Genomic DNA, 27,895 nt, shown 5'->3' on the forward strand with positions numbered 1-27,895 from the left:
TTCATATTTAATGAGCAATTAAGAATTACAGCTACCACATCATGCAGGTTTTACTATCTTAATCTTAACCTATTAAGCAAACTTAATTTTTAATTCCCATTTACCTAAATATCTACTTAAGCTTAACTCTCTTGAGATAGGGGATATCAGAAAACGGAGGCCTCATTTATTTTAGGGAAATACAAAGTCCCCACCATGTAGAAATAAAATGCTCATTTAAGAAAAGACCCAATCCAGAGGCTGTGATAGCTTGTACAGAACAAATATAATGTTTTTGATTTGTTCAATTGGTTCCCATATCCAGTTTTTGAACTTGCAGGATCATGTTTTAATTGATATTTATGCAGAAATATTAAATATTCAAACAAGATTGCAAACTTTTAAGCTCTACTATTTATATAAATATGACCAAATTTATGAAATTGCTTGCCATGGAAAAGTATCAAAAATGGACTTCCGGTGGTGCCACTGGCCTTGGAGGATGCTCCCTCAGGAACGCCAGCCTGTGTTTGAGTAACAAGCGGCTAGGATAGCATAAATCAGCTGTCTAGCAGTTTGGGAAAAGGGGGAAGGTCTGGCATAGGGTAGAGGCACCCAGTGGCCCCAGAAGCAATTCTGTGGTGTCAGGAAGCCCGACAATCTCCTCATCACGGGACACTTCTGCCTTTGCAGAAACAAAAGGCAGCGTCCACACCTGCAATTTCAAAGTTTATTTTACATCTGAATAAGAAGCAGGCAGAGCAAACCAGGAGGTCAACAAATTGCAAGTACAAGCCTTAACTCCGTGGATTATATCTCTTTCTGTAAACTTAAAAGGAACTTCTTAAAAAAAAATGGCGCCGGAATAATAAAGGGTGTGTTGAAAATGAAAGTGAAGCAGAAAGCTGATTAGCACTTGTTAAGTGCCTGTTAGTGCTGCTGGAAGACTTCAAAGAATAGGTGGACTTTTTGGACTGAACAAATTGGTTGTTTAAAAGCTTGATTTGAATATTTTGAAATGGCCTCTAAGCAGGCAAAATTCAATGCTTCAAAAAGTGCAGGCAGTTCGCCAGCGCAATCCTCAAAGTTGCAATCTTTATTACTTCTGGTGGAAACACAATCACAAACCCTGACACTGGAGGCTTTACAAAATAACTTACAAAATGCATTAAAAGAACAGGCAGTTGTCCTGGAGGGGAAAATTACAAGTGCCTTTAAAGATGTCTCTGATGAAATATCTGGAATTAAGGATTTAATCCAAACACGTAACCAAGAGATAAGGGAGGATATAGTTGAGGCACTTAAAGGATTATTTGGCTACGTAACATCTCTCGATGAGAAGGTGGAAGAAATTAATGAGGCTAATACAAAGTTGGACAACAAACTTATGGAAGCACAAATTAAAATTGATAAATTGGAGGCGGAGCTTACAATGATGCAATATAGAACAATGGAATTTGCCCTGAGGATAAGGGGGTTGAAGGAACATAGCCAAGAAGATTTAAGAGAGATTTTTGCAGACGCTCTTGCTCAATTAACTGGGGAGCCAAAGGCCGAATGCGTCTGGCAAATTGACAAAATTTACTATGTTAATTCATGGATTGCCAGACAAAGACAACTGCCAAGAGATATCGTAATCTATTTTGTCACCAGGAAAATTAGGAGTGAAATATTGCAAGCAACCTATAAAAACAAACTGCAAGTGGCAGGTCAAGATGTGATAGTACTGAAGGAAATCCCCCCCAAAATGTTGAGATCTAGAAAGGACTATGCATTTCTAGTGGACGAACTTAGAAAGCACCAGATTCAATACAGATGGGAGACCCTAGCCAGATTGGTGGTGAACTACCTGGGAGAAAGACATCGCCTTAACTCTGTCTGGAAGGCAAAAGATTTCTATAGCATAGTATTAAAGGCAGAACGCCCTCCATCTCCAGGTCCCAAAGAAAGAAAAGAGACAGAGGACCCCAGGCAGCAAGATAATCTGGCACAAATTGGCATTGTGAGTTTGCTGCAGGAAACAGAAGAAATTATGGAACAGAGACAAACCCGCTGCGGCTACTAAACATAAAGAACAAGAATTAAAGTCTCAACAAACCCAGATGACAATCCAAGATAATATAAACACGAGCACAGAAGCAGTGGGAGGAGCTAGAAGGTGAAATCCCAGCAAGATTTCCAGGCAGCTCTTAAAAAGCTTCAATGTGCTAAAGATGACAATTAAATTTCTAACATGGAATGTCAATGGCTTAAACTCACCACAAAAAAGGAAAAAAAAATATTTCACTACTTGAAACAATTTAAAAATGATGTAATTTGCTTACAAGAAACACACATTAAAACACAGGATCAGAAATACTTGATGAACGCAAGACTGGGATCGCATTTTGTAGCATCTGCTCCGGAGAAGAAAAACGGTATAGTCATATATTTAAGAAAAGACTTAAAGGCTGAATTAATTGAAGCAGATCCTCAAGGTAGATATATTGCAATTGGACTATTAATAGAGGGAAAGAAAATACTCTTAACAGGAATATATGCTTCCAATCAACAACAAGAAAAATTTTATAAGTTGCCTCACACCAAACTAACACAATGGGGTTACAGATCCTGCATTTTACTGGGCGATTGGAATGGAGTAATGGATCCTGTTCAAGACAAGAAGAGGCTTTTGCAAAATACCCAAACACGAACAAGATTACCTAAATCTTTTTTGATATGATGGATGACTTTGAATTGAGGGACATCTGGAGAGAACGGAATGTTAAAAAACGGGATTTCACTTTTTTTTTTCTGATAGGCACCAATCGCTTTCCAGAATTGATTTTATACTAATTACAAATGATTTTTTTCCAGGGTAAAGAAGACTAAGATATGCCCGAGAACTTTAACAGATCACAACCCAGTCTGAATGGAACTTGAATATGGAGACCGACCCAGGAGGTCTTGGAGATTACATGAAAATCTATTTAGATATGAGAAAAATGTTACGGAATGTAAAAAACTATTGAAAGAATATTTTGCTTTTAATATGCATAAGGGGATATCTATGGAAATGGTTTGGGACGCAAGTAAAGCATACATGAGAGGCATTTTAATAAATCTGAATAATGTTCATAGGCGCAGGCAAAGGGAGAAACAAAGGGAATTAGAGGAAGAGATTAAAAAAAAGAGCAGGAGTTAATGTCTAAACCAGATGATAAGAAGACAAAAGAGATAATTACTTTATTGCAAGGGTAGTTCAGTATGTTAATGTCGGACCAGATAGCCACTAATTTTCTATATGCTAAACATAACACTTTTTGTAATGCCAATAAACCAGGTGGATGGTTAGCATATATGTTAAGGAAAAAACAAAGATCCCGTAATATAGAGAAAGTAGAACATAAAGGGAAAGAAGTTTTTCAACAGGATATGATTAAAAAGACTTTTTTAGAATTTTATACCAGATTGTATGCTGGTGACAAAATACAAGGGTCAGACATAGACCGATATTTGGAGAAAGAGAAAATTCCTATACTTACAGATGAGCAAAGGGGAAGATTGAATCAACTTGTAATTACAGAGGAAATCTTCCTGGCAATTAAGCAGTTAAAAATTGGCAAAGCGCCTGGCACAGATGGCTTGACAGCAGTTTATTATAAAAAGTTACAACTAGAAATGACAGAACCTCTTAGGGAACTATTTAATAAAATTCAAATGGAAGGCAGGGTCCCACCATCTTGGAAAACAGCTTTCATTTCATTGATTCCAAAAGAAGAACAGGATCCTACCCAGCCAAAAAACTACAGGCCTATCTCATTACTTAACACAGACTACAAAATCTTTGCTAAAATATTGGTAAACAGGTTAATGCCAATTGCGCAACAAACGATTTACAATGATCAGTCTGGTTTTGCACAGGAAAGGCAAATGAAAAGTAATGTAAGACAAATCATTAATATAATGGAATACTTGGGAAAGTATAACCAAGTCCCGGCAGTGCTTCTATTCTTAGATGCGGAGAAAGCATTCGACCAAATCAATTGGCAATTTTTAATAAAAATACTACAAAAGATGCAGTTTGGAGAGCATTTCATGCAATCTATCAAAGCAATATACCAGAAACAGACAGCACAAATTATAGTTACTGGAGGCTTAACAGAATCTTTTAAAATTGAAAAAGGAACAAGACAGGGCTGTCCCTTGTCTCCATTATTGTTTATCTTAACCCTGGAATTGTTATTGAACAGAATATGTGGGTCTGACGAACTACAAGGAATTAAGATTAGGCACCATGAATATAGAGTAAGAGCATTTGCAGATGACTTGGTTGTAACTTTAACCCAGCCAGGGGAATCAGTTATAGGTCTAATGAATATAATTAATCGATATGGTCAAGTATCTGGGTTCAAAGTAAATCTAGGGAAGACAAAGATGATAGCTAAAAATATGACTACGAACCAAAAAAAAGAATTAGAAAGAGTAACAGGATGTGAGATAGGAAAAAAGGTTAAATATTTAGGAATTTATATTACAACTTCAAATGGGAAATTATATAAGTACAATTATAAACCATTATGGCATAAAATACAGATAGAAATGAATAATTGGAAAAAATTACAATTGTCTTTGTTGGGAAGGATAGCTGCAGTTAAAATGAATGTTTTGCCCAAGTTTCTATTCTTCTTCCAAATGATATCAATACTTAAAAAAGACGCAAATTTGGAGGAATGGCAGAAAGGTATTAACAATTTTGTTTTAGCAGAAAAGAAACCGAGAATAAAACTTAAAATAATGCAAGAGATACGTGAAAGAGGAGGCTTAAAAATGCTCAATTTAAAATTATACTATGAAGCAGCAGTTTTAGCAACAGTCAGCAATTGGATCAACTTAACAGAGGATAGAATATTGAATATTGAGGGTTATGATTTGGTTTATGGCTGGCATGCTTATTTAATATACAACAAGAAGGCCGACAAGATCTTTAAAAGTCATATTTTAAGGAATGCCTTACTGCATGTCTGGAAAAAAAATCAAGATAGGCTAAACGACAATATACCTATGTGGGGGGTGCCTAGACACGCTATAGAGAACATAAATATAGAACAAAAACATGATATAACTACATATGCAGAACTCCTTAGTATGGATAGAGGTGCACTGCAGTTGAAATCTTTGAATGCATTAAGAGATGAAAGGGTAATTCAAACCTGGTTTCAATATGGTCAGTTACAGGCTAGATGGAAAAAAGACCAGAAATCCGGTATTATCCAAAATGAGGATAACTTGATAAAACAAATCAGGGACCAGGGTCAAATGCACATAAAAAGGTTGTATAATGTATTGATAGAAATAGACTCAGAAACAGAATTAGTTAAAGATTATATGATAAAATGGGCACAAAATTTTGAAGAACCAATAATGATGGAAACATGGGAAGAGATTTGGGTAAGAAATGTAAAATTTAGACAAGCTCAGAACTTGAGAGAGAATTTCTACAAGATGCTGTACAGATGGCATTTAGATCCAAAAAGGCTAGCCTGTATGTATCCGAATCTACAATCCAAATGTTGGAGATGTGACTGTGTTGGTGCCACGTACTACCATATTTGGTGGACTTGTAAAAAAGCATTTTGGATAAAAATATGGAGGGTTAGTCAAAATATTTTGAAAAAGAGGATAAAGTTCACACCCCAGTTGTTTTTGTTAGGCATAGTTTCAGATTGTACTGTCATAGAGACTAATCTGATCTTGAACCTAACGACGGCAGCAAGATTGTTGGTGGCGCAATACTGGAAGAAGGAAGAGTTGCCCACTATCCAAGAATGGACATTAAAAGTAGTAAACTTAGCAGAGATGGCCAAAATTTCAGCATATCTGAAGGATCACTCAGATGAGAAATACAAGCTGGACTGGAGAAGATGGATTGACTATATTCAAAACAAATACCGGACAGTTAGCTTATGAATGAAGGCATAAAGAATGTTACAATTTATTCAAAGTTAGTTTAATAAAGGGAGAGTTAAAGCACAAGAATAGTAACATGTTAAAATTAGTTAGCTTATGTTAGCATATGGTTGTTAAATGTTTATACCCTGTATTTTGCTCTGGGAGGTCGGGGGGAGGTCGGGTGGGAAGAGGAAAGGGTAAGAGGGGTGATAATTGTAAAATTTATTTTAAAATTTTAATAAAAAAAAGAAAAGTATCAAAAATGAGAAACCGTATGTCTGAAATGTTTAAGCAGATCAACACATGACAATCAGTGGATGTTGGACATATCCAGGGAAGAAATGTCACTTCATTTTTCCCCAGCACTATCAACCTACTTTAATTATTTTCTGCCCATGTAACTACAGCTCTTTCCTCTAATCCAGTGATGGCGAACCTTTTCGGCACTGAGTGCCAAAAAGGTCACATGGAAACTTTTTGTCTGGATAGCTATTTGTCTGAAACGGTATAGGGTTTCCTGCCTAGGCAGGGGGTTGAACTAGAAGACCTCCAAGGTCCCTTCCAACTCTACTATTGTATTGTATTGTAAACATTGCGCATGTGCACTCGTCAGAGTCACGCTCCAGAAAAGCCAAACTTCTGGATTCCAGCACACATGCGTGCTTGATGATTAGCTGGCCAGCACGCATGCGCCGGCCAGTTTTTGGCACTGCCGCATGGGCAAAGAGATTGTGCTCTGGAAAAGCTGAATTTCTGGTTCTGGCATACATGTGCACCTAACAATCAGCTGGCTGGCATGCATGTGCATACCATATTCAGCACTGTCACATGTGTGAACAACAGCTGATCGTCATGTGAACATGCATGCCAGAAACCCAGAAGACAAAAGGCAAGATTATGCATGCCAGGTGACATAGCTTCACACGCCACTTTGGGCATGTGTGCCATAGGTTCGCCATTCATGGCTCTAATCAGATCTGCCTCAATGGATACAGATTATATTTTGTTTGTTTGTTTTAGAAAAAAAATAATTGCTGCCTTTCCTAATTCTGTAGTTTCAAAACATCCATTTAAACAAAATTGCATGGTCTTTGAACAGTTGTTTTAAAGAAATACCTCAACAGAAATAGCTTTATTTGTTATATTTCTTCAATAACTTCTTATGCGCTACCACCAGAGGTGTTAACAAGCTGTAACAAGCAGGATATTAAGTATGAAAAGCCTTTCTTATAGAAAACCAATACAAAACTTTCAGATAAGAATTCTCTTGTACAAGCCTTCTGCCTTGCTCAGAAAATTTAAAGGAGAGTCAGATGATGTCACTTCCAGCTTGTAAACTTCCAGGATAGTAGTTTCCTATCATTGCTTTTACTTTTTTTCTTCTCACTAAAAATCCATTAAAAGGAAAGAGACAGAGAGAAGGATGGACATACAGGCAATAAATGTACAGTACTTCTTACTTGGAATATTAGAAGCTGTCAACCTGGAACATATGAACCCACCCATGTTTCTTGAGCTATTGTTGTTTGCACACTATGATGTACAAGTACCACTGCCTTAACCTTTTTGAGAGTGAAAGTATAAATAAACAATTGCTACTATCAGCTTCCCATTGTTTATGCAAGCAGTAACAAATGTCATTACTTGTGGAATTCAGTTTGAAAATGTAGTTATGGATATAGCGCTTAGGAGAAATTTGTTTCTTCTAAAGCCAAGCAGGGGATACAAGTACTGTAAAAGAAACAAGATAAAGAGCACTCACCTTAGAAGAACTACATTGTTTGACATAAAGGCGCCAACTGTCACATCTAGGAAAAAAAGTTTATGGTACTTAGAACAAGCATGATTCTTGGCCTCCACAAATTCAAATAAATAAAAGCAATTCAATGTTTATCAAGATCTTCTCCTGAAATATAATTTTCCAGGATAATACATTCCTGAGCATTCTTCGTATATCAATATGTAAGATACAGGGGTGGGTTTCAATTTTTTTACTACCGATTCTCTGGCCGTGGCTAGATGGGAGGCATGTGACTGAGTGGGCATGGTCACCTTGACGCTGGCAAAGAAGCCTCATTTTCTGTGCTGCCCGCGGCTCTCAGAGGAAGGAGGCAGGGAAGCGAGCCGTGGGTGGCATCTCTGCCTCCTTCCTCTAAGAGCTGGCTTTGGGGACGGCCAGTATTCTTGAGGGTGACTGGGTGGACAAGGGCTGAGGTGACACAGCTCAGCTAACAATAACAAAATCCGTTTATTGGATTACAACCAATAACTCAGGCTACGAATGGCAAACGGCAACAAGAGAAATGAACCTCCGTTGGACAGCGCTTTATATAGGAGCGGCTGTCAAACGGCAACCAATCAGTGACCCGTGTTCTCCAGCTTAAACTGCTGTCAGCTCAGCCAATCAGGAATGTCCTGTGCATGGGCACATCTGTGAGACAGTGACACAACACTGCTTCCCTCCGGATGGCGCATGCGTATTCTTCTAGGTAAGCTGGGCACCTGCACAGTCATCCCGATTGTCTCGGCCCTGGCGGAGCTTCAACAACAGCAGGAGTTTATTCAGCTGGAGTTTTTTCGACTGTCAGAGGAACTTCCCGCGGCCGAGTGGATCGTTGGCAAAGGATAGTGGCTCGAACTAGGGATCTTCTAAATAAGATGAGTCCTGCGCTCCGGCTGCCGGGGAACTTAGTGGCTCGTTGTGTGGTGGCAGGTTATTGGGAACAGATGATGGAATTTTCACTGGGTTTTGTGGCATGTCGGCTGGCTGGGAACTGAACGGGTTGAGTTGGTGCCTCCTTAGCTGATTGATGTGGCGGTGCCACACTCATCCATCCTCTAAGCTGACCCTGTAAGAACAGGGTCCACTTATTTCAATTATGTGCTCTGGTAGCCATTTAGGGTCACCCCTGTAGTTCTGTGCGTAAACCAGGTCCCCAGTTTTAAATTCCCTGGCACTGTTGTCAAAGTCCAAAGGCTTACATGTGTCATAGTTCGGGTGCAGTCTGTTGAGGTCAGTGCAGAGACGTCGGCCTATCAGTAATTCTGCAGGACTCTGGTTGGTTAGTGGGCAGGGGCTTGAGTACTGGGCTAACAGGTACTTGCCTACTCTGGCCCCCCACTCTCCTGGGCCCAATTTTGTAAGAGCTTCTTTCAGTGACTGCACGGCCCATTCCGCCAAACCAGTACTCGCGGGGTGGAATGCTGCCACCTGAGCATGGCGAATGTCATGCTCAGCCAAATACATTTGAAAATGGGAGGAGGTTAATTGTGGCCCATTGTCAGAGACAACTACGCCAGGGTACCCATGCGTCATGAAAAGGTTCAGCAGGATCCTGATGACCACCTCTGATGTGATTGATGCCATAAGAGCGACTTCCACCCATTTTGAATATGCATCAACCACTATCAGAAAAGTTTGCCCATAGAACAGGCCAGCAAAATCCAAATGGATTCGCAACCAAGGGGCCTTTGGGCTTTCCCATTCTTTAACTGGGGAAGCTGGAGGGGCTGCCCGTGAGTTCTGACATTGCTGGCAGGCAGCAACCCAGTTCGCTATATCCTGATCAAGCCCTGGCCACCATATATAGCTCCTACCTAAAGCCTTCATTCCGACCACGCCTGGATGACCATCATACAGGATAGCCAGAAATTGCTCTCGCAACCCTTCGGGAATGACCACCTGATTTCTCCACAGAAGGCATTCCCCGTGTGTTGAGAGCTCATGCTGTCAGTTGCAATATGGCCGAAATTCCAGCAGAACTGGATCTAACAGCCAGCCTCGCCTAACCCAATCGAGCACTTGGGACAATGTTTTGTCCCGTGCTGAATGACGGGCTATGTCTATGGTGAAGATGGGAACAGATAGCTCCTCTATTAACATTACAGCAGCTGCCGGGGAAGGATCTGTTTCCTGAGTTGGCAGTGGACAGTGACTAGTTTAGTTTAGTTTAGTTTATTAGACTTCTAGACCGCCCCCTCTCCCCGAAGGGACTCGGGGCGGTGTACAGGTACCAAATTAAAACCATACAATTGATAATAAATATAATTAAGATCGGATTAAATAGACCCCTGTACAAGTTTATAGGGGTTGTTCCTCTATCCTGGTCCTATTAGATCTATCAGCGGCTTTTGATACCATCGACCATGGTATCCTATTGCGCCGGCTGGAGGGGATGGGAGTTAGGGGCACCGTTTTGCGGTGGTTCGGCTCCTACCTCTCCGACCGGACGCAATGTGTGTTGGCAGGGGAGCAGAGGTCGACCCTGAGGTCGCTCACTTGTGGGGTGCCGCAGGGGTCGGTCCTCTCGCCCCTTCTGTTCAACACATATGTGAAGCCACTGGGTGAGATCATCCGTGGTTTTGGGGTTGGGTACCATCTGTACACTGATGACACTCAGCTGTACATTTCCACCCCAAACCACCCCAACGAGGCCGTCGAAATGATGTCCCGGTGTTTGGAAGCCGTCCGGGTCTGGATGGGGGACAACAGACTCAAGCTTAACCCCTCCAAGACAGAGTGGCTGTGGTTACCGGCACCTCAGTTCAACCAGTTGATTCCATCACTGGCCATAGGGGGCAAGCAACTGCCCCCTGTGGAACGGGCGCGCAATTTGGGCATCCTCCTAGTTGCCTGGCTGTCGATGGATGACCATGTGGCAGCCGTGGCAAGGGGGGCGTTCCACCAGGTTCGCCTGGTGCGCCAATTGCGCCCCCTATTGGACCGGGACGCCCTACGCACAGTCACTCATGCGCTGGTGACGTCTTGTCTGGACTACTGCAATGCTCTCTACATGGGGCTCCCCTTGAGATGCACCCGGAGACTACAGCTGGTTCAGAATGCGGCCGCACGGGCTATCATTGGGAGTACTAGGTACCCCCACATAACACCTCTCCTGCGCGAGCTGCACTGGCTGCCTGTGGTTTTTCGGGTGCGTTTCAAGGTGCTTACTGCCATCTTCAAAGCGCTCCATGGCACAGGACCTAGTTACCTGCGGGATCGCATCCTACCGCATACATCCCTGCGACCAATTCGCTCTCACAGGGAGGGACTCCTCTGGGTGCCGTCCACCAAGCAATGCCAACGGGCGGCGCCTAGGAGTAGAGCCTTCTCTGTGATGGGCCCAACCCTCTGGAATGACCTCCCCCCCGATATTAGAACTACTACTGACTTCCGCTCCTTCCGACAAAAACTTAAGACTCACCTGTTCCAATTAGCCGGCCCATCTATAGTTCCATTTTACCTCCTGGCGGATATTTTATCTGGGATAGTTTTTAAGGGTTAATGTATTTTAAATTTTTAAAATTCTAATCTAACTTAAACTAAATTTGTACAGTGAAGTATTGTTACCTCCTCCAGCCCTATATTTATTCTATATTTATACTATGTATATTTATTGTTCTATTGTATTAATATGACTGTACACCGCCCCGAGTCTCTTCTGAGAGAGGGACGGTCTAGAAATTGAATAAAGTTAAGTTAAGTTAAATTTATAAAAATTAAGAACTTGACCTTAAAACCAAACCGTAAAATTTAAAAATACAAACTGAGGTGGGAAAGCTGGAATTAGGCCAGGCCGGCTAGATGAAACAGGTGGGTTTTGAGCTTCTGGCGGAAGGAGCGGAGGTCCGTGGTCATTCTAATGTCAGGGGGAAGGTCATTCCAGAGGGTCGGGCCCATCACAGAGAAGGCCCTTCCCCTGGGCGTCGCCCGCTGGCACAGCCTAGTGGATGGCACCCGGAGGAGTCCCTCTCTGTGTGAGCGAATTGGCCGAAGGGATGTGTGGGGCAGGATACGATCCCGCAAATAACTAGGTCCTGTGCCATGGAGCGCTTTGAAGATGATAATCAACACCTTGAAATGCACCTGAAAAGCCACAGGCAGCCAGTGCAACCCGCGCAGGAGAGGTGTTACATGGGAGTATCTAACGACTCCCGAAACTGCCCGCGCGGCCGCATTCTGAACCAACTGCAGTCTTCGGGTGCATCTCAAGGGGAGCCCCATGTAGAGAGCGTTGCAGTAGTCTAGCCGGGACGTCACAAGCGCATGGGTGACTGTGCGAAGGGCGTTCCGGTCCAATAGGGGACGCAATTGGCACACCAGGCGAACCTGGTGAAACGCCCTCCTTGCCATGGCTGTCACATGGTCGTCCATTGACAGCCAGGCATCTAGGAGGACGCCCAAATTGTGTACCCAATCCACGGGGGCCAGATGTTCGCCCCCAATGGCCAGTGATGGAATCAGCTGGTTGAACCGGGGTGCCGGTAGCCACAGCCACTCAGTCTTGGACGGGTTGAGCTTGAGTCTGTTACTTCCCATCCAGATCCGTACAGCTTCCAGACACGGGGACATCACTTCAACGGCATCGTTGGGGTGGTTTGGGGTAGAGATGTACAGCTGGGTGTCATCCGCGTAAAGATGGTAGTCTACCCCAAACCCACGAATGATCTCGCCCAGCGGCTTCATATATGCATTGAACAGGAGAGGCGAGAGGACTGACCCTTGTGGCACCCCACAAGTGAGCGGCCTCGAGGTTGACCTCTGCCCCCCTGCCAATACAGATTGCACTCGGCCAGAGAGGTAGGAGGAGAACCACCGCAAAATGGTGCCCTCACCCCCAGCCCCTCCAGTCGACGCAATAGGATACCATGGTCGATGGTATCAAAAGCCGCCGAGAGGTCTAATAGGACCAGGATGGAGGAGCAACCCCCATCTCTGGCCCTCCAGAGATCATCCACCAACGCGACCAATGCCGTCTCTGTGCTGTGGCCGGGCCGGAAACCGGACTGGCGCGGGTCCAGATAATCAGTTTCCTCCAAGTGGCGTGGAAACTGTTGTGCCACCACACTCTCTACAACCTTCACTAGAAAGCAAAGGTTGGAGATGGGACGGTACTTGGCTAACAAAGCTGGGTCCAGGGAAGGCTTCTTGAGGAGGGGCCTCACCACCGCCTCTTTCAGGACGGCCGGCAAGAACCCCTCACTCAAAGAAGCGCTGACTAACTCCTGGAGCCAGCCTCGTGTGACCTCCCAGGATGCCAGTACAAGCCAGGAGGGACACGGGTCCAGTGAACATGTGGTGGCTCGCAGTCGCCTACGCAACCTGTCCATATCGTCGGAAGTAACAGAGTCAAACTCCTCCCAGAGTGGAACCTCAAGACCCACCTCCGACGTCCCCTCCAGACCACTAGTAGGGACCAACTCGCTTCGAATCTGAGCGATTTTGTCCTGCAGATAAAGGGGCTTCCCGCGGCCTCTGTTGAAGGAGGAAGTGGGTTACCCCGAACAGGGCGGCAGGGTGGTTATCTGCGGACGCAATAAGAGTGGCACAATACTGACGCTTGGCCACTCTTAACGCCACAAGGTAAGTCCATAAATGGGCTCTCACCTGTGTTCGGTCAGATTCAGAGCGTGACGCTACTCCGCGGTGGGGAGTAGCGGCTGGAAAGTCGAGCCGGAGAAGTGAGTGATCTGACCATGACAGGGGTGTGATGACTAAATCCCCTACTCCCAGATCACTCCTCCACTGGCCAGAGACAAAGATAAGATCCAGTGTATGTCCTCCCTCATGTGTGGGGCCCTGAATTACTTGGGTCAGGTCCATGGCTGTCATGGAGGCCATGAACTCCCGAGCTACCTCAGATGTCTCCCCTACCGATGGCAAGTTAAAGTCCCCCATGACCAACAGTCTGGGGGTCTGAACTGCCATCTCGGCGATCACCTCGAGGAGCTTGGGCAGGGCTGCTGATGCATAACGAGGAGCCAGGTATACAATCAGCAAGCCCAACTGCCTCCCTGGGCCCCACTTCACGCATAGGGACTCACAACCGGTTATCTGTGGCACAGTGGTCTCTCTCGGCTCGAGACCTTCGCTCACAATGACCGCTACCCTGCCACCCCTGCCTAGTGCCCGCAACTGATGAAATGCGCGGTAACCTGGCAGGCACATTACCACGAGAGGGAGACCTCCCTCGTGGCCCAGCCAGGTCTCCGTGATTCCTGCCAGGTCCGGCTCCCCCTCCGACAGCTCCCCCTCCGACTAAGCGCATCAGCATGCCCTAAGTTCTTCCCTGGCTGGTGGATTAATTGAAATGGTAAGCCGCTAAAAAATCAGTCCAACACAACCTTCTTGGTGACAAAATATGGGGGGTCTGTTTGTCCCCAGCCAGTATGCCCAATAGGGGCTTATGGTCTGTCACCAACTGAAAAAAATGGCCATAGAGGTACTCGTGAAACATCTTTAGAGGTACTCGTGAAACATAGAGGTACTCGTGAAACATCTTTACTCTGGCAACAGCGGCCAGAGCCTCTTTATGTATCTGACTGTAGTTCTGTTCTGCAGCAGATAGAATACATGAGTAATAAGCTAAAGGAGGGCCGGATGTCAGCCTCTGTTTCACTATTTGCTTCCGGCTGCCATTGAAAGGGGGAGGGGGGGCTGGTATTTGGGAGGGGAGGTTTAAGTACAGGAGAGATTGTAAAAAGGGAGTTTTGGTCTCACCATCTGAGATCATTAATACCACAAACTAACTGCTCAAGAAGGGAATCCTCTAAATTACTGAAATCACAATATAGAGCGGCTGCTCTTAAAGCAGTCATGTAACCATTTACAGTTTCACCTTCTTTCTGGATTCTCTGCCTGAACACATAATGGCGGATGATCCAAGATGGGGATGGGGAGTAATGATTCTTCAGTTTTGACAGCAAGGTCTCCCATTGGCACAGAGTGGACAGATAGTGTTGTGACCAGAGCCCCAGCCATTCCAAAGATTTCCTGGCCACAAGAGCTCAAAAACCAGGCTCTCTTACGGCTGCTGGACAGCTCATTCAGGTCATTGGCTTCTAAAAAACAATTAAAACGCTCTAGATAAGCATTCCATGTCTCCGTTGCCAGGCAGAAAGCCGAGAAAGTGGCTAATGACACCATCCTTAAAAGGACAGGAAAAAAATTGTGGTTTTTTTGCCTCACAATGAGGTACAGTTTAGTGATTGGAGGCAGCGTTCATCTCAAAGATGCCTAAGGTTGCTCTCTCTGGGTGGCTTCAAGCGATTACCTCAGCCTTGATCCCACCCTCGTTGCCAGTATTCTTGAGGGTGACTGGGTGGGCAAGGACTGAGGCGACCCAGCTCAGCTAACAATAACAAGATCCGCTTATTGGATTACAACCAGTAACTCAGCTACGGACGGCAAATGGCAAAGAGAGAAACGAACCTCCTTTTGACAGCGCTTTATGTAAGAGTGGCTGTCAAATGGCAACCAATCAGCGAGCCGCATTCTCCCTAAACTGCTGACATCTCAGTCAATCATGAATGTCCTGGGCATGGGCATGTCCATGAGACGGCGGACACAACAGCCAGCCTCTCCTGTCACTGTGCCCTTCACTCGCTTTCCATCCAGAGGCTCTGCTGGTGGGGCACCTCCCATTTCCCCTCCCACGAGATTGGGTGCAGCAGAACCTACAGCAAGGATGCATCAATGTCTACTATTACTATCACCACCAGCAACAACAGCGGGGTAGTGGTGGCTGCTCTCTGCTTTTGTGGCCTTGGCTTCTCTCTGCTCCCCGTGCTTTGCAACCTGGCTGGAGACCACTGCCATGGAATTGGCACTTTGTGTCAAGCCAGCCTCCCTCAGCAACCAAGAAAGAAAGCACTTAACTCCATTTTGCAGAATTAAGAGGACTTTTACTGGTTATGAAAAGATAGCAGCTAAGCAAAGCAGGATCTGAGGCAAAAGCACAAGAAATCATACATATCAATATGTGACCAAACCCCCTCCCCCTGGTAACCCTTATCCCAGTGTCCAATCTGCAAATGCCTTAGGTGTCAAGTGAGTTCCATCTTCAAGGAGCATCATCAGGTTGGTATGCAGGATATTGGCCTTGACTGATACCAGGCACTAATCTCCAGCATGCGCAGTAGATGGTGAGACCAAAACTCCCTTTTTACAATCTCTCCTGTACTTAAACCTCCCCTTCCAAATACCAGCCCCCCCTCCCCGTTTCAATGGCAGCCGGAAGTAAATAGTGAAACAGAGGCTGACATCCGGCCCTCCTTCAGGAAAAGAAACCATCCCTGCAAGAAAATAAAACAATAGAAAAGACAACATAAGACATGTATGATTCAAATATGATCAAGGCTTATCAGGGTACTTAGCGTAGAACTTCTGTAAGAGTCTAGGAGCTCTGACATGAGATTTATCAACCCACTCAGCCTGGGAGGGGGGGAAATGCTTCCAGGATACCAGATATTGAATTCGATTCCTATATTTCCTGGTGTTCATGATTTCCTTAACCTCAAAGTGTTGCTCTCCCTTAATAAGAAGAGGGGCAGAGGGTGCAGGTAGGGGCGCACGAAAAGAAGAAGTATGCTCTGGTTTCAACAGGTTTACATGAAACACAGGATAAATCCGCTTAAGATGCTTTGGTAACTACAATCGTATAGAAACAGGATTAATGATTTTCACAATAGGGAAAGGACCGACATACTTCGGCCCCAGTTTCTTTGATTTCTGGGTGGTTTGTAGAAACTTGGTGGACAAAAACACTCGATCTCCTACTTTGTACTTCCTTTGCTTCACCCTCTTTTTGTCAGCCTGTTTCTTGTGCACCCAGTGAGCAGCCTCCAACGCCTTGCCGGTCAACCAGTCACCGGATTCAAGGCCCTCCTTGAGTTTGCACATGAGGTCCGTTGTGACCTCTAAATTTGAAATGCCTTGGCTTCTAGTAATCAGTGGGACAGCCTGACTTTTTGCTGGGATGACTGGGTGAACTATGTTCATCTTAGAGCTGTTGTATTGGGGAAGCCTAGACCAAGCATCAGCCATGAAGCCAGAATGTACTTGAGGATAAAGTTGAAATGGTTGAAATGTTGCGCCCAACGCACCTATATAGGAGATAGCTTACGTGGGGTTTTCAATGCTTCCAAATTTTTATGGTCAGTCCATACTTCAAAAGGGTGTTTCACCCCTTCTAGGAAATGTCGCCAGGTCATCAAAGCCCATCTGATGGCAAAAGTTTCCTTTTCCCATATAGCCCATCGTCTCTCCGTCTCTGTAAGTTTGTGAGAGGTGTAAGCGCATGGCTGCAATTTTCCATCAGCGTTCGTTTGAAGTAATACTGCCTCCACCACCATATCACTGGCATCAGCTTGAACGATAAATGGTGCCTCCATATCTGGGTGTTTCAAAACAGGTTCAGCTGCAAAGGTTCGCTTTAATTTTTTGAAAGTGGCTTGACACTCCATAGTCCAATTCAGAGGCTTACCCGGTCTAGGCTTGGCTTCCCCTTTTGACTTTAGGAGATTTGTAATGGGCAAAGCAATGCTGGCAAACGAGGGGATAAATTGACGATAAAAATTTGCAAATCCCCCAAAACTTTGTAATTGTTTGCGTGTGCGAGGAGGTGCCCATTCAGTTACAGCCTGGACTTTCACTGGGTCCATCTCGATGCCATTGTGGGAGATGCGGTAGCCCAAGTAATCAATTTTCTCTTGATGAAATTCACATTTAGACAACTTGGCATAAAGTTCTGCGGCCTGGAGTTTCTTGAGTACTGATCGTACTAAAATCACGTGTTCATCACATTTCCGTGTAGATAATGATGTCATCAAGGTAGACCATCACGCCCTTGTACAGGTGTTCATGTAAAACTTCATTTATTAATTGCATGAAAACAGCTGGTGTCCCCTGTAGGCCAAATGGGAGTACTCTGAATTGAAAACACCCGAGTGGGCAGTTGAAAGCAGTTTTCCATTCATCTCCCTCTTTGATTCTGACTCTGTAGTAGGCCTCTCTTAGGTCCAATTTCATGAAGATCTTCCCTTTACCCAATTGGGCCAACATATCCTTCATCAGAGGGAGAGGGTATACATTTTCCATGCACATACTATTAAGATTCTTGTAGTTAACACAGAGACGAAAGGAGCCATCTTTCTTTTCTCTAAACAACACAGGGGTGACCACAGGTGGCCTAGCAGGTTCAGTAAACCCCCTTTTCAAATTTTTGTCAATAAACTTCCATAATTGCTCCATTTCGTGTGGGGTCATTGAGTAAATCTGGGGTTTTGGAAGTTTTACTCCTAGGAGGATCTAAATTCTGCAATCCGTCGTGCGGTGAGGGGGTAATTTATCAGAGGATTTTTCACTGAAAATGTCCTTTAGGTCCCAATATTCCTTTGGGATTTTCTCCTCCCCCTCAATTTTTTCCTGCACAATGGCCGCTAGGTTAGGTTCAGCATTGGTAATTGTTTGTTTGTTTGTTTTATTGGATTTATATGCAATATTGGAAACCCTCCCTTCTCCCTCAGGGGGTTTAGCGGATCGGATGCACAACCACCCTTTCTTCCAGTTGATGTGTGGGTTCCATTTACATAACCAGGGTAAGCCCAGTATGAGAGGCCAGTCCATCCCCGGTGCCACAATGAAACTTAATGTTTCCTGGTGATCTCCCATCCACGTCTATAGGTTCAGTCACAAAGTGGGCAGGAGCCCCCCCAGCTATAGACCCATCTAGCTGGCAAAAAGCTGACTTTCAAAGTTCTCAGTTTCAAGCCCATTTTTTCTACCACTTCCAGGTTAACAATGCAGTGTGTGCATCCCAAGTCTAAAAGGGCCAGCATTTTTGCTTGGGCACCAGTAGAGGGCATCTTAAGTTCTACTGGGATGGTCATGGGGCCCGATCAAGAACTTACCAGACGGTCGTCATCGGATTCGGTTTCACTTTCCCCTGATGAGGAGGATGGTTCTTCTTCTATTGAGATGGGAGGGAATCTCGCAACAGGTTCCACCCCTTTCATGGTGGTGTCCCTTCTCTTTCCAGGTTGTTTGTTTGGCTTCCTCTCCCCCCCAGCAGAGGGCTTTGGGCCAATCTTGGAGCGGCAATTTGCTGCCCGGTGTCCCTCCTTGCTGCAACGGAAGCAGGTGGTAGACCGGGGCTTGCTTGTAGACCAATTTTTTTCTTTGGCTAGATCGATCTCCATGTCTGCTTCCAATTTGTACCAGCATTGCAAGTTACGGGGGGGGGGGTATATCTTTGTTTAAGCCATCCATAAAACTGTCCATTAAAGCTTCTTCCGACCACTCCCGCATATAAACAGATAATTCATGAAACTCTTCTATATAATCAGCCACTGGGTTCGTCCCCTGGATAAGGGTTTTCATTCTGGTTCTGACCTTCCGTTCCGTGAGCGGGTCATCAAAGCGTTTCCTCAGGGTGGCCATAAACCTATTATAGTCACTCAACAGGGGGGAGTTCTCCAACGCCATGGTAACAACTCTTACCTTGGCTTCTTCAGTGGGGAGATCCTTTCCAAATTGTTGCATGAAATTCCAGACTTGGACCAGAAAAAATCCTAGTTCCTTTGGGTCACCACATTTCACACCAAGCGGAGGAACTTTTGCCATCTGGCGTCTGTGGGGGGGGGGGTCCTCCTCTTGGAAGGGCTCTCGTGGCTGCTGATGCTGCTTTCCCATCCTGATGAGCTCCACTGTCTGCCCCCAGGGCCCCCCTTGGGCGGAACAGGGCTTCTGCAGTTCTCTCTTCTAGGTCTGGGAGATCAGCCTCTCTTTCAGGACAGCTCTCACGTAAACATCACCTCTCCCAAGCCTCTTGAAAGAGTTTCATAGCCTGGGACATCATAAGGTTCTCCTCGTTGGCATCCTGCCAAGCAGCTGCCGGCCGCCCATGTCACCTTGTGGTAACTCCAGCTGGAATTTCCTCAGGGTCATACTTCTGTCCGACTCCAAACGACCACCTGGGGCAGATGGATTGTTCCTCCAAATTCAGATCTGCCATCCGCTCCGTCTCCAAGGGACATGAGGATGCAGCCGCCCCAGGTCATCCTCATGGTCGCTGCCTGGGTAAGATATTCCTTTGAAGGTTTTGGTTTTATTTACATCCCCTCGGAAGGTGTTAGCTCTGGGATGAGTGCAAAAGTGAGATCTTGCTTAATGTCAAGCCGGCCTCCCTCAGCAACCAAGAAAGAAACCACTTAACTCCATTTTGCAGAATTAAGAGGACTTTTACTGGTTATGAAAAGATAGCAGCTAAGCAAAGCAAGATCTGAGGCAAAAGCACACGAAATCATACATATCAATATGTGACCAAATCCCCTCCCCCTGGTAATCCTTATCCCAGTGTCCAATCTGCAAATCCCTTAGGTGTCAAGTGAGTTCCATCTTCAAGGAGCATCATCAGGTTGGTATGCAGGATATTGGCCTTGACCGATACCAGGCACTAATCTCCAGCATGCACAGTAGATGGTGAGACCAAAACTCCCTTTTTACAATCTCTCCTGTACTTAAACCTCCCCTCCCAAATACCAGCCCCCCCTCCCCGTTTCAATGGCAGCTAGAAGCAAATAGTGAAACAGAGGCTGACACTTCGCTTGCTGCAGCTCGGACACTGGGGAGGCGGGAGTAGCGCTGTCCAGGTTTGGAGAAAGGCAGCTGGGGCGCCGCAGCTGAGCTTCCACTGAGCCCTAAAGAAGAGGAGGCAGTGGATGATTTGCTCGTACAACCAATCATCTGTCACCTCCTCTTCTTACCCTAGGCTACAAATAAGGGGAGGCACAGCGGCCTGGCCCCAGCCGCCTTCCATCAAACCGGAACAGCACTACTCCCGCCTTCCGGTGTCCAAGCTGCAGCAAGCGAAGTGCCACTTCAGCGGCAGTGGTCTCCAGCCAGGTTGCAAAGTATAGGAAGCAGAGAGTAGCTATGCCCACAGTTTTTCTTGGTGAGAGAGGATAAAGAGATAAAGATACAATGCAATAAAATCAAGTTTTAGGACATCTTTAACTTTATGAAATACCATATATCATGACTTTTAATATAATGTTACAATGCAAAGATATTTGTGAAAAGAATCCTATTTTTATGTGACACCTATTGTCACTGCTCTTAATCCAAGAGGCGCTTCCCCCTTTGCCTTAAATTCATTGAAACATGTTTATTGTATCAAGCAAGCACATTTTAATGAAAATGAAAGAAAATGAAAGTATATGAATCCTTGATTCTTTAGTTCCTCCATTAATTTTATCAATTTATTTGCATTAAACTGACTGTCATAGCCTACCTGGATAACCATTTCCATCCATATCAACTTCTCCAGAAATGGACTGGCCAAACATCTGTAACCATGGACTTAGCTTTTTTCCAGATATCCTCTGCAACAAGCAATTCAGAACTTACATCAATCAAGCCAATCAGAAACACAATATTTATGTGTTATATACTTAATAAGATTCACTGCAAATTTATCTATTGATAGAATTCAGCTGATTGGTTGTGAACCATGTATTATCTCCAAGTTATACAAATGAGAAAGATGGTTTATACATAGGCATGTATACACTGATATCAATGGCATCATACATATTTTATTTATTCATTTAATGTATATGTTGCCCCTATCAATGCCAAGAAATTCTGATGGCTTACAACATTATAAAGCAAAAATATTAAAGCATTAAAACATTCAACATTAAAAATGAACAAAAGTTAGTTAAGTTAGGGACTAGTATACAAATGGAGTGGAGCTGGCATCTTCATTAACAATCTCTCCATTAATCTCCATCAAGACAGCAGGCCAACTGGCAGAGCAGGCTTTGAGGCTATCCCAAAAGTGCTACTTCAAAAGGCAACTGGACTTTTTTTCCTTGAAAATAATTCACTTTTTGACCAGGATGCAAAATTTTCTACTCTCCACTAGGGCATCACAACTGTATCTAATGCACTAATACTAAGCCTCCTTTGTTTGAGAAGTAATAGATTTTTTGTTTCTTTCAGCAGACATATACTGGCTGCGTTATATTGCATAAATCAGAAAAAAATGAGGCCATATCCCATTGAACAAATTGTTGACTCTTCTTCCCTACTTGTCCAATGGTGATGATTCGCAGTTCACAATTAGTTCCATAACATTACAATTAATGGGCTTGTTAGATTATACAGGTTAGTTATGTTGTAAAATAATAGTAGTGTCTTGCTACAAGGATGAACAAATAAGGACAATTAATATATCTTTAAATTTAAACATACAACTATCTTAGCAAGGAAATAATTAGTCTCTGACTCCTATTCATCCAAAACTTGCAATGCAGATGTTCATGTGTAATAAGCCTCTGCTCATCCACAAAACAAATCTAAGAACCTTACTGGAGAACATTGTCCATTCTATAGGAGATTGATATTTGTCTGTAAGAGATGGGAATGCAACATTCTGAATTTTGGTTTTAGTTTATTCATTTTCCACTCGTAAAATGGAACTCTAAATAAAAAGAACAATAGCCCTTCCCATTGTCAGATGAGAGAAATGGGGAAAAACTGCAGATATAAAAGAGGGAGAAGGAGCTTATAAATCTTCTGTTCCAAAAAAAGTTATAAAGAAAATGTTGTCACTTTTGGAAATGAAGGCAACAGAAAGCAGTTGGATTCCTCAAATTACATTTACACAAGGGAATGTGGCTTGGATTTTGCAGGGGTCCCCGTTAGGATGGTAAGAACCGAGCTATACAATACTTATCCCATAGACATCTGCAGGCTGTTAGGATATAAAGGTTGGAGAATAATTCTACACAGCTTGGAGAGCTGCAAATGAAAGCAGGGGCCACAAAACTGAGCTTGATAGTATTTATTTAATAGAGACCATTGTCTGCCAGCTTAAGGTATTTCAGCTATGCCCAGGATTTTGTTGTATCTTTTGCTGTATCATTTGCTTTGTAAAATTTTATCACAGCATCTGTAACTAAATGCCTCTTTCATCGTAATATGCAACAGTTGTGTAGTGTGTGTGTGTGTGAGAAAGAGAGTAAGAGAAAGAGAGAGGGGGAAGGAGGGAGGGAAGGAGGAAGGAAAGAAAGGAGAATGTTTTACAAAATCAATAGCATCTGGATGGTTCAGCAACCGTGCCCAAATCTTTCACCCTAATGTTACTGGTTCCAACAGATGCCAGGTAGGCAGACATTACAAATTAAACATCTAAAAGTGTTTGATAGATTTGTGAGGCAAGTAAATGGCTGACCTACAGCCCTATCCATGAGAACATGACAAAGCAATATAATATAATCATCAGAAGCTTGAGGCAAAAAAGAGAAAGAAAAAATGAGATCAAAGACAAAAATGGAACATCATGAGCAAGAACTTTTTCTAAAAACCCAAAAGATTCAATGGTTATTTTAACTGTTTGCCAATATTAATCTCCCTTCGTATAAAATTCTAACATTGCCTCAAATGTGGAAAAAAGCAAACATTATTTCCTCTCCTACATGCAGATATCCTCAGCCAAACTAACATTATGCATCTGAATCAGTTCTAATATTTCCACTCTCCTCCCCATGGACAGAAATAATTGTCCAGACATCACGAATTATCACTTTCACAAACTATCATAAAAAGGAATTTAGCATATGTTATTGTGTTTCAAAGGAGAGTTAATGAATTCTAAAACAGTCAGCAAACAGCAGAACTAGTCATCTGCAGACTTCTCAAATGATCTCAGAGGCAATCACTAATCTCTGACTTAGCATCCCTCATAAACCCCCACCCAGCAACAAAGAAAAATATTTAGATCAGTAATTTAAACAGCTGGATAAAAATAATAATTCCCCCCTACCAAGTCTTTTCAAAAGCAAAAATACAACACTAACCAGCTTGGGGCAATAGACTCATATTGTGATCTAGTAACACACATTCTTATTAAAAGTAGCAGAATTGGTTTTGACTTCCACTATTACAGCCAAGAATCTAAGATGAAATCAATAGAAAAACTTTCTAGAAAGGCAGAAAGAAAATAGTTGAATAGATATTAAATCAAGTTGTTGTTTTCCTTATTTTAGCCCATAAAATCTTGTTATGGCTTGTTATTTATTTTTATTTATTTATAATCCACCTTTATTATTTTTACTAATAACTTAAGGCAGCGAACATATCTAACACACCTTCTTCCTTCAATTTTCCCTACAACAAATGTATGAGGTGGATTGGATTGAGAAAGAGTGATTGGTTCTAAATCACCCAACTGACTTTCATGGTAAGGCAGGACTTAAATTCATAGTCTCCCACTTTCTAGATTGGTGCCAAGAATTTGAAGATAAAGCATGAGATTTTAAGATGAAATTAAAAAAAACACAGTATGCTTATGGCCCTTCTCTTTTCTCTTTTTTTCTGTTTATTTTGGGCTTGGGAGTTTGGATATTTTTTTGCCTTGATTTCTTTTTATTGTAGGAGAAGAACTCGCAAAGCCAAGTGAGAGATAAAAAGAGGGATCAGAGGAGAATCACTACTGTAGCCACAAGTGAACTAAGTCCAACTCCCCCCCTCTTGATTGCTGATGATCCTTATCTAACCAGATTCTAACCATTCCTTGAGAATATTCCTATGTATAAGCTTTTAGCAATAACTTAGTTAAACCATGTATGAAACTGGTATTTTAAGCAAAAGGCCACTTTCTAACTTTTAGATTTGTCCTAATTTAGCTTGCCATATTCTTGCAAATACTTGTAACATTTAATACTTACCATGGAATATCGAGGAATGATGCCCCCAATGTATCCGTGATAAATATATACTGCTCCTGCATAGTTATCTTCTTTAGGAGCACCAATGGCAACATCTACAAAAGGCCAAATAATATAAGAAGTGACGGTGAATTCTTCTAGTTCTGAAAGTGGATTTTTTTTCAGCCTACCTTCTTTAACACAAAGATAGGAGCAACTGTTTTAATGGCAATGAAATTTGCAGAATATTACTTCATTTCATAAACACTGGATTTCTAAAGTTAAACAAACCTTCAGATTTGAATTTCACCTAATAAAAACATGTGTTTAGTTTCTATAAATGATACCAATTATGTCCAGGAGAATACTTACCCATCTTGGCTTGCTTGCAAGACAGATCTTAGGTAATGGTAGATAAATTTATGAGTTGCACAGAGAATATAATTCCCTACCACATAGCCAATCCACAGCATAATCTCTGTCAAATTGTTTTCAAAATGTCCAGGTCTTCAAAACATTATGATAATGTAAATTAAGTTGGATATGGGATTCAACATGCAATCTAAATGTATGTTTTTGTTGTTTTATTTTGTCTAGATAACATACAATTAGATCATTTAAGCTAGTTCAAATTGTATTTATTAACCAACTGCGAAGTTGGTTAAAAATCACAACTGGAAATTTTAATCAATAGAAAAAAAACTACCTTTAATTTAATTAGCAGGAGCCAATTTTAGTTGCATGTGTTAAGGTAGATTCAGGGTTAAGTATAAATTATTTCTAAACTAGTTTTTTCCCCATGGTCCCTGTTTTTTTTCTATTCAGTTCCCATTATAAGAACTGCCCAATATTTTAATCCAATTCAGTGTGAAGTTGCTTATTTTCCTCTCTTTACTACTGTTTGTCCCTTTTAGATCAGTTAGACTACATTAGGAAAAATCAACTTCTTTCAAAAATTTGAGGTACAGTATTGAAAGAAATTAATTTAATTCCAACACCAGAGATTTTAAAAAGAAGCCCCTGCTTTCCTATTTTACTTACACATAAATGAGACCCTTGGATATGTTAGACAACAAATATCAGACTTAAGCCAAAAATAACCCCCAGTGCACTTGTCTCTTCATTATATCAACAAATTATATACATATAATTATAATAGTTCAATATTATTATATGTACTCTGTAAATACCAGATTTGTCTTGCTAAAGCAAGAAAGAACAAGACCTGGTTCAAAAGAAAATATACTGACCTGGAAATCCATCATCATCAATGTCCCCAAGGGATGCCATGCTTTCCCCGAAGTGTGCATTGTAGGTGTTATCGCCATCCAGAACACACTGCTCTTCCATAACTCCCTAGCAAACAGGAAATAGGCCAAGTTAAGCAAAATAGAGGCTAGTGTTGAAAGATGCATGGCTGCTGGTGCTGGATGAATCTCATATATATGTCCTTCAGGAAACACCTGGAACATATCTGGGATAAGATTCCTGAACTTCTGACCATATGCTTCGATCAATGCAATTATTCACATATTATAGAGAGGAGATCCGTTTAAAATTTAAAAAGTACTGAATTGTTCCTGAAAATGGAATCTCTGGACCAGAAGTGGGTTGCCAATTTTGTTACTACCTTCTTTGCGCGCACAGAAGCATCCGGGTGGGCAGGCTGAGCCTCCCATTGCCGCTACTATCGGTTTGGCTGATCTGGGCCAAATCAGCAGCAACCCACCTCTGCACTGGACTGAATATCACTGCAAAGACTAATACGTGGAAAATCTAATTTCTCAAAATCCAAAACATAGAAAAATCTCACAAATGTGAAAACCTCCATATGTGTTATTGCAAAAAGCTAAATAGCTAGCAAAGTATAATACTTTTCTGTTCAAATGAACAGCTGGAAGGAAATTTTAGCATACAACATATTCAGCAAAATCTCCCATAATCACTGGAGCTGGGATAGATAAATCAGTTCAATTAGTGTTAAAATAAACATGTTGATTCATCAGCTGCAGGAAAAAAAGGGTTTTTTTGGTTTACCTGCCGGTGAACCATACTGATGTCACAACAGGATTGTTTTAGAAGAGGTATTCCCTTTTCTGTATAGCAAAACAGGGGATTCTCCTGTAGTATTAACAAGAGCAGTAGGCATGCAACTATGTAAGAATATAGTTAATCAGGATTTCTTTAACAATGAAAGCGTTAAAAACAGACTGGTAGTTGTAAATTTCCTGTAAATGCAGGGGTTGAACTAAATGACTTTTGTAATCCCCTTACATTCTAGGATTCTATATATAATAAATGAGATGCATAGGTTTTGGAGATGTATTCCACTAATCTAAATTTTCCAAGCCATGGATTTCTAATCTGAACTTTTAGAATAGTTCCATGCATGTTTCACTACAGTCTCTAACTTGTAGTATAGGTGACATTTGTGCAAATTCCCCTGGTCTCAATCTGGAACAGGGAATAAAAAATTAAGTCAGTAAATAGCTGTCCCATTCTAAATCTGAAAATTTCTGTCATTAGGTATAACAATGGGCTTAAACATTAAACATATTCAATCTTGAAATCCCCCATTCCCACTGAGAATCTATAAGTCTTGTTCTACCCAACAATTTTCCAATACCAGCAGGAAAAGAGGCTCTTTGAAAATCTTTGTGGGAATTGATTTCTGGTTGATGTTGCGGTGCTATCGAATGTGAAAAGTGGGGCTCCACGAACTTGCACAAATCCCTTTGTTGGAGGGCCCCATAAGGGACTAAAGTCACCCTGTAGGGGTAATGAAGAGTGGAGGAGTGCCTGCAGGTTGCGGAGAGCAGCGGCTCTCCTGCTTGACCCAGGGCTAATTCCCTCTCATCAGTTAACAAAGAAGAGAGCTGGGCAGCCGAAGAAACAAAGACTGCTGTAGCGGTGTAGATGAATAGTGACTGGAACTAGGTGAGGTGACTTTATTTTTTACCTGGAACCTAAAGGAAATAAATTCTGGAAAAAGGACTCTTTGAAGGGTGAACAATTACAGAGAGAAAACTTATTGACCTAAAAAAGATATTAAGACAGAGCGCAAAACCTAAAAAAAAAAAAAAGATTGGATCTCTAATTTTTATTGGCAGTAAGGCATTTCAAAATGCTGGAATTACTTGTCAGAATTTTGATTATTTGTTTGAATAAATACAAATGGAACTTGTTGGAATCTATGCGATGTTGAAGTTAAATGGAAGGCACCATCTACTGGTGAATGGAATAAACTCTGAGAAAAATACTAATAAGACAGGAGAAAATGGAAATAACATCTAAAGGATTGCTGTTATATCTATTGCTTTATATTTGGATTTGGATTTATTGGATTTATATGCCGCCCTTCTCCCAAGGACTCAGGGAGGCATACAGCATTAAAAACAGATAGTACAAAAGTTAAAAGGAAATTAGAAACAGTCCAAAAAACAAAACCAATTTATATAACACTCACATTTTAAAAATTAAATAAAATTAACAG

At 42.5% G+C, this 27,895-nt stretch overlaps 1 protein-coding gene across 4 annotated transcripts in view; it reads right to left on the reverse strand.

Moving 5' to 3' along the window:
- Positions 1 to 27,895, reverse strand: part of ITGA9 (integrin subunit alpha 9) — a 541,618-nt gene that overhangs the window by 395,474 nt on the left and 118,249 nt on the right. For all 4 annotated transcript variants that reach the window (XM_081971274.1, XM_081971275.1, XM_081971273.1 and 1 more), the window contains exons 10-13: positions 25,653 to 25,758; positions 24,424 to 24,518; positions 20,982 to 21,072; positions 7,673 to 7,718 (exon numbers count right to left, since the gene is read on the reverse strand). In XM_081971274.1, coding sequence (XP_081827400.1) covers positions 7,673 to 7,718; positions 20,982 to 21,072; positions 24,424 to 24,518; positions 25,653 to 25,758 — 338 coding nt within the window. The remainder of the gene's footprint in view (positions 1 to 7,672; positions 7,719 to 20,981; positions 21,073 to 24,423; positions 24,519 to 25,652; positions 25,759 to 27,895) is intronic.

The sequence above is a fragment of the Natrix helvetica genome (assembly GCF_964273705.1).
Source record: "Natrix helvetica genome assembly, chromosome: Z".
Taxonomy (NCBI): Eukaryota; Metazoa; Chordata; class Lepidosauria; order Squamata; family Natricidae; genus Natrix; species Natrix helvetica.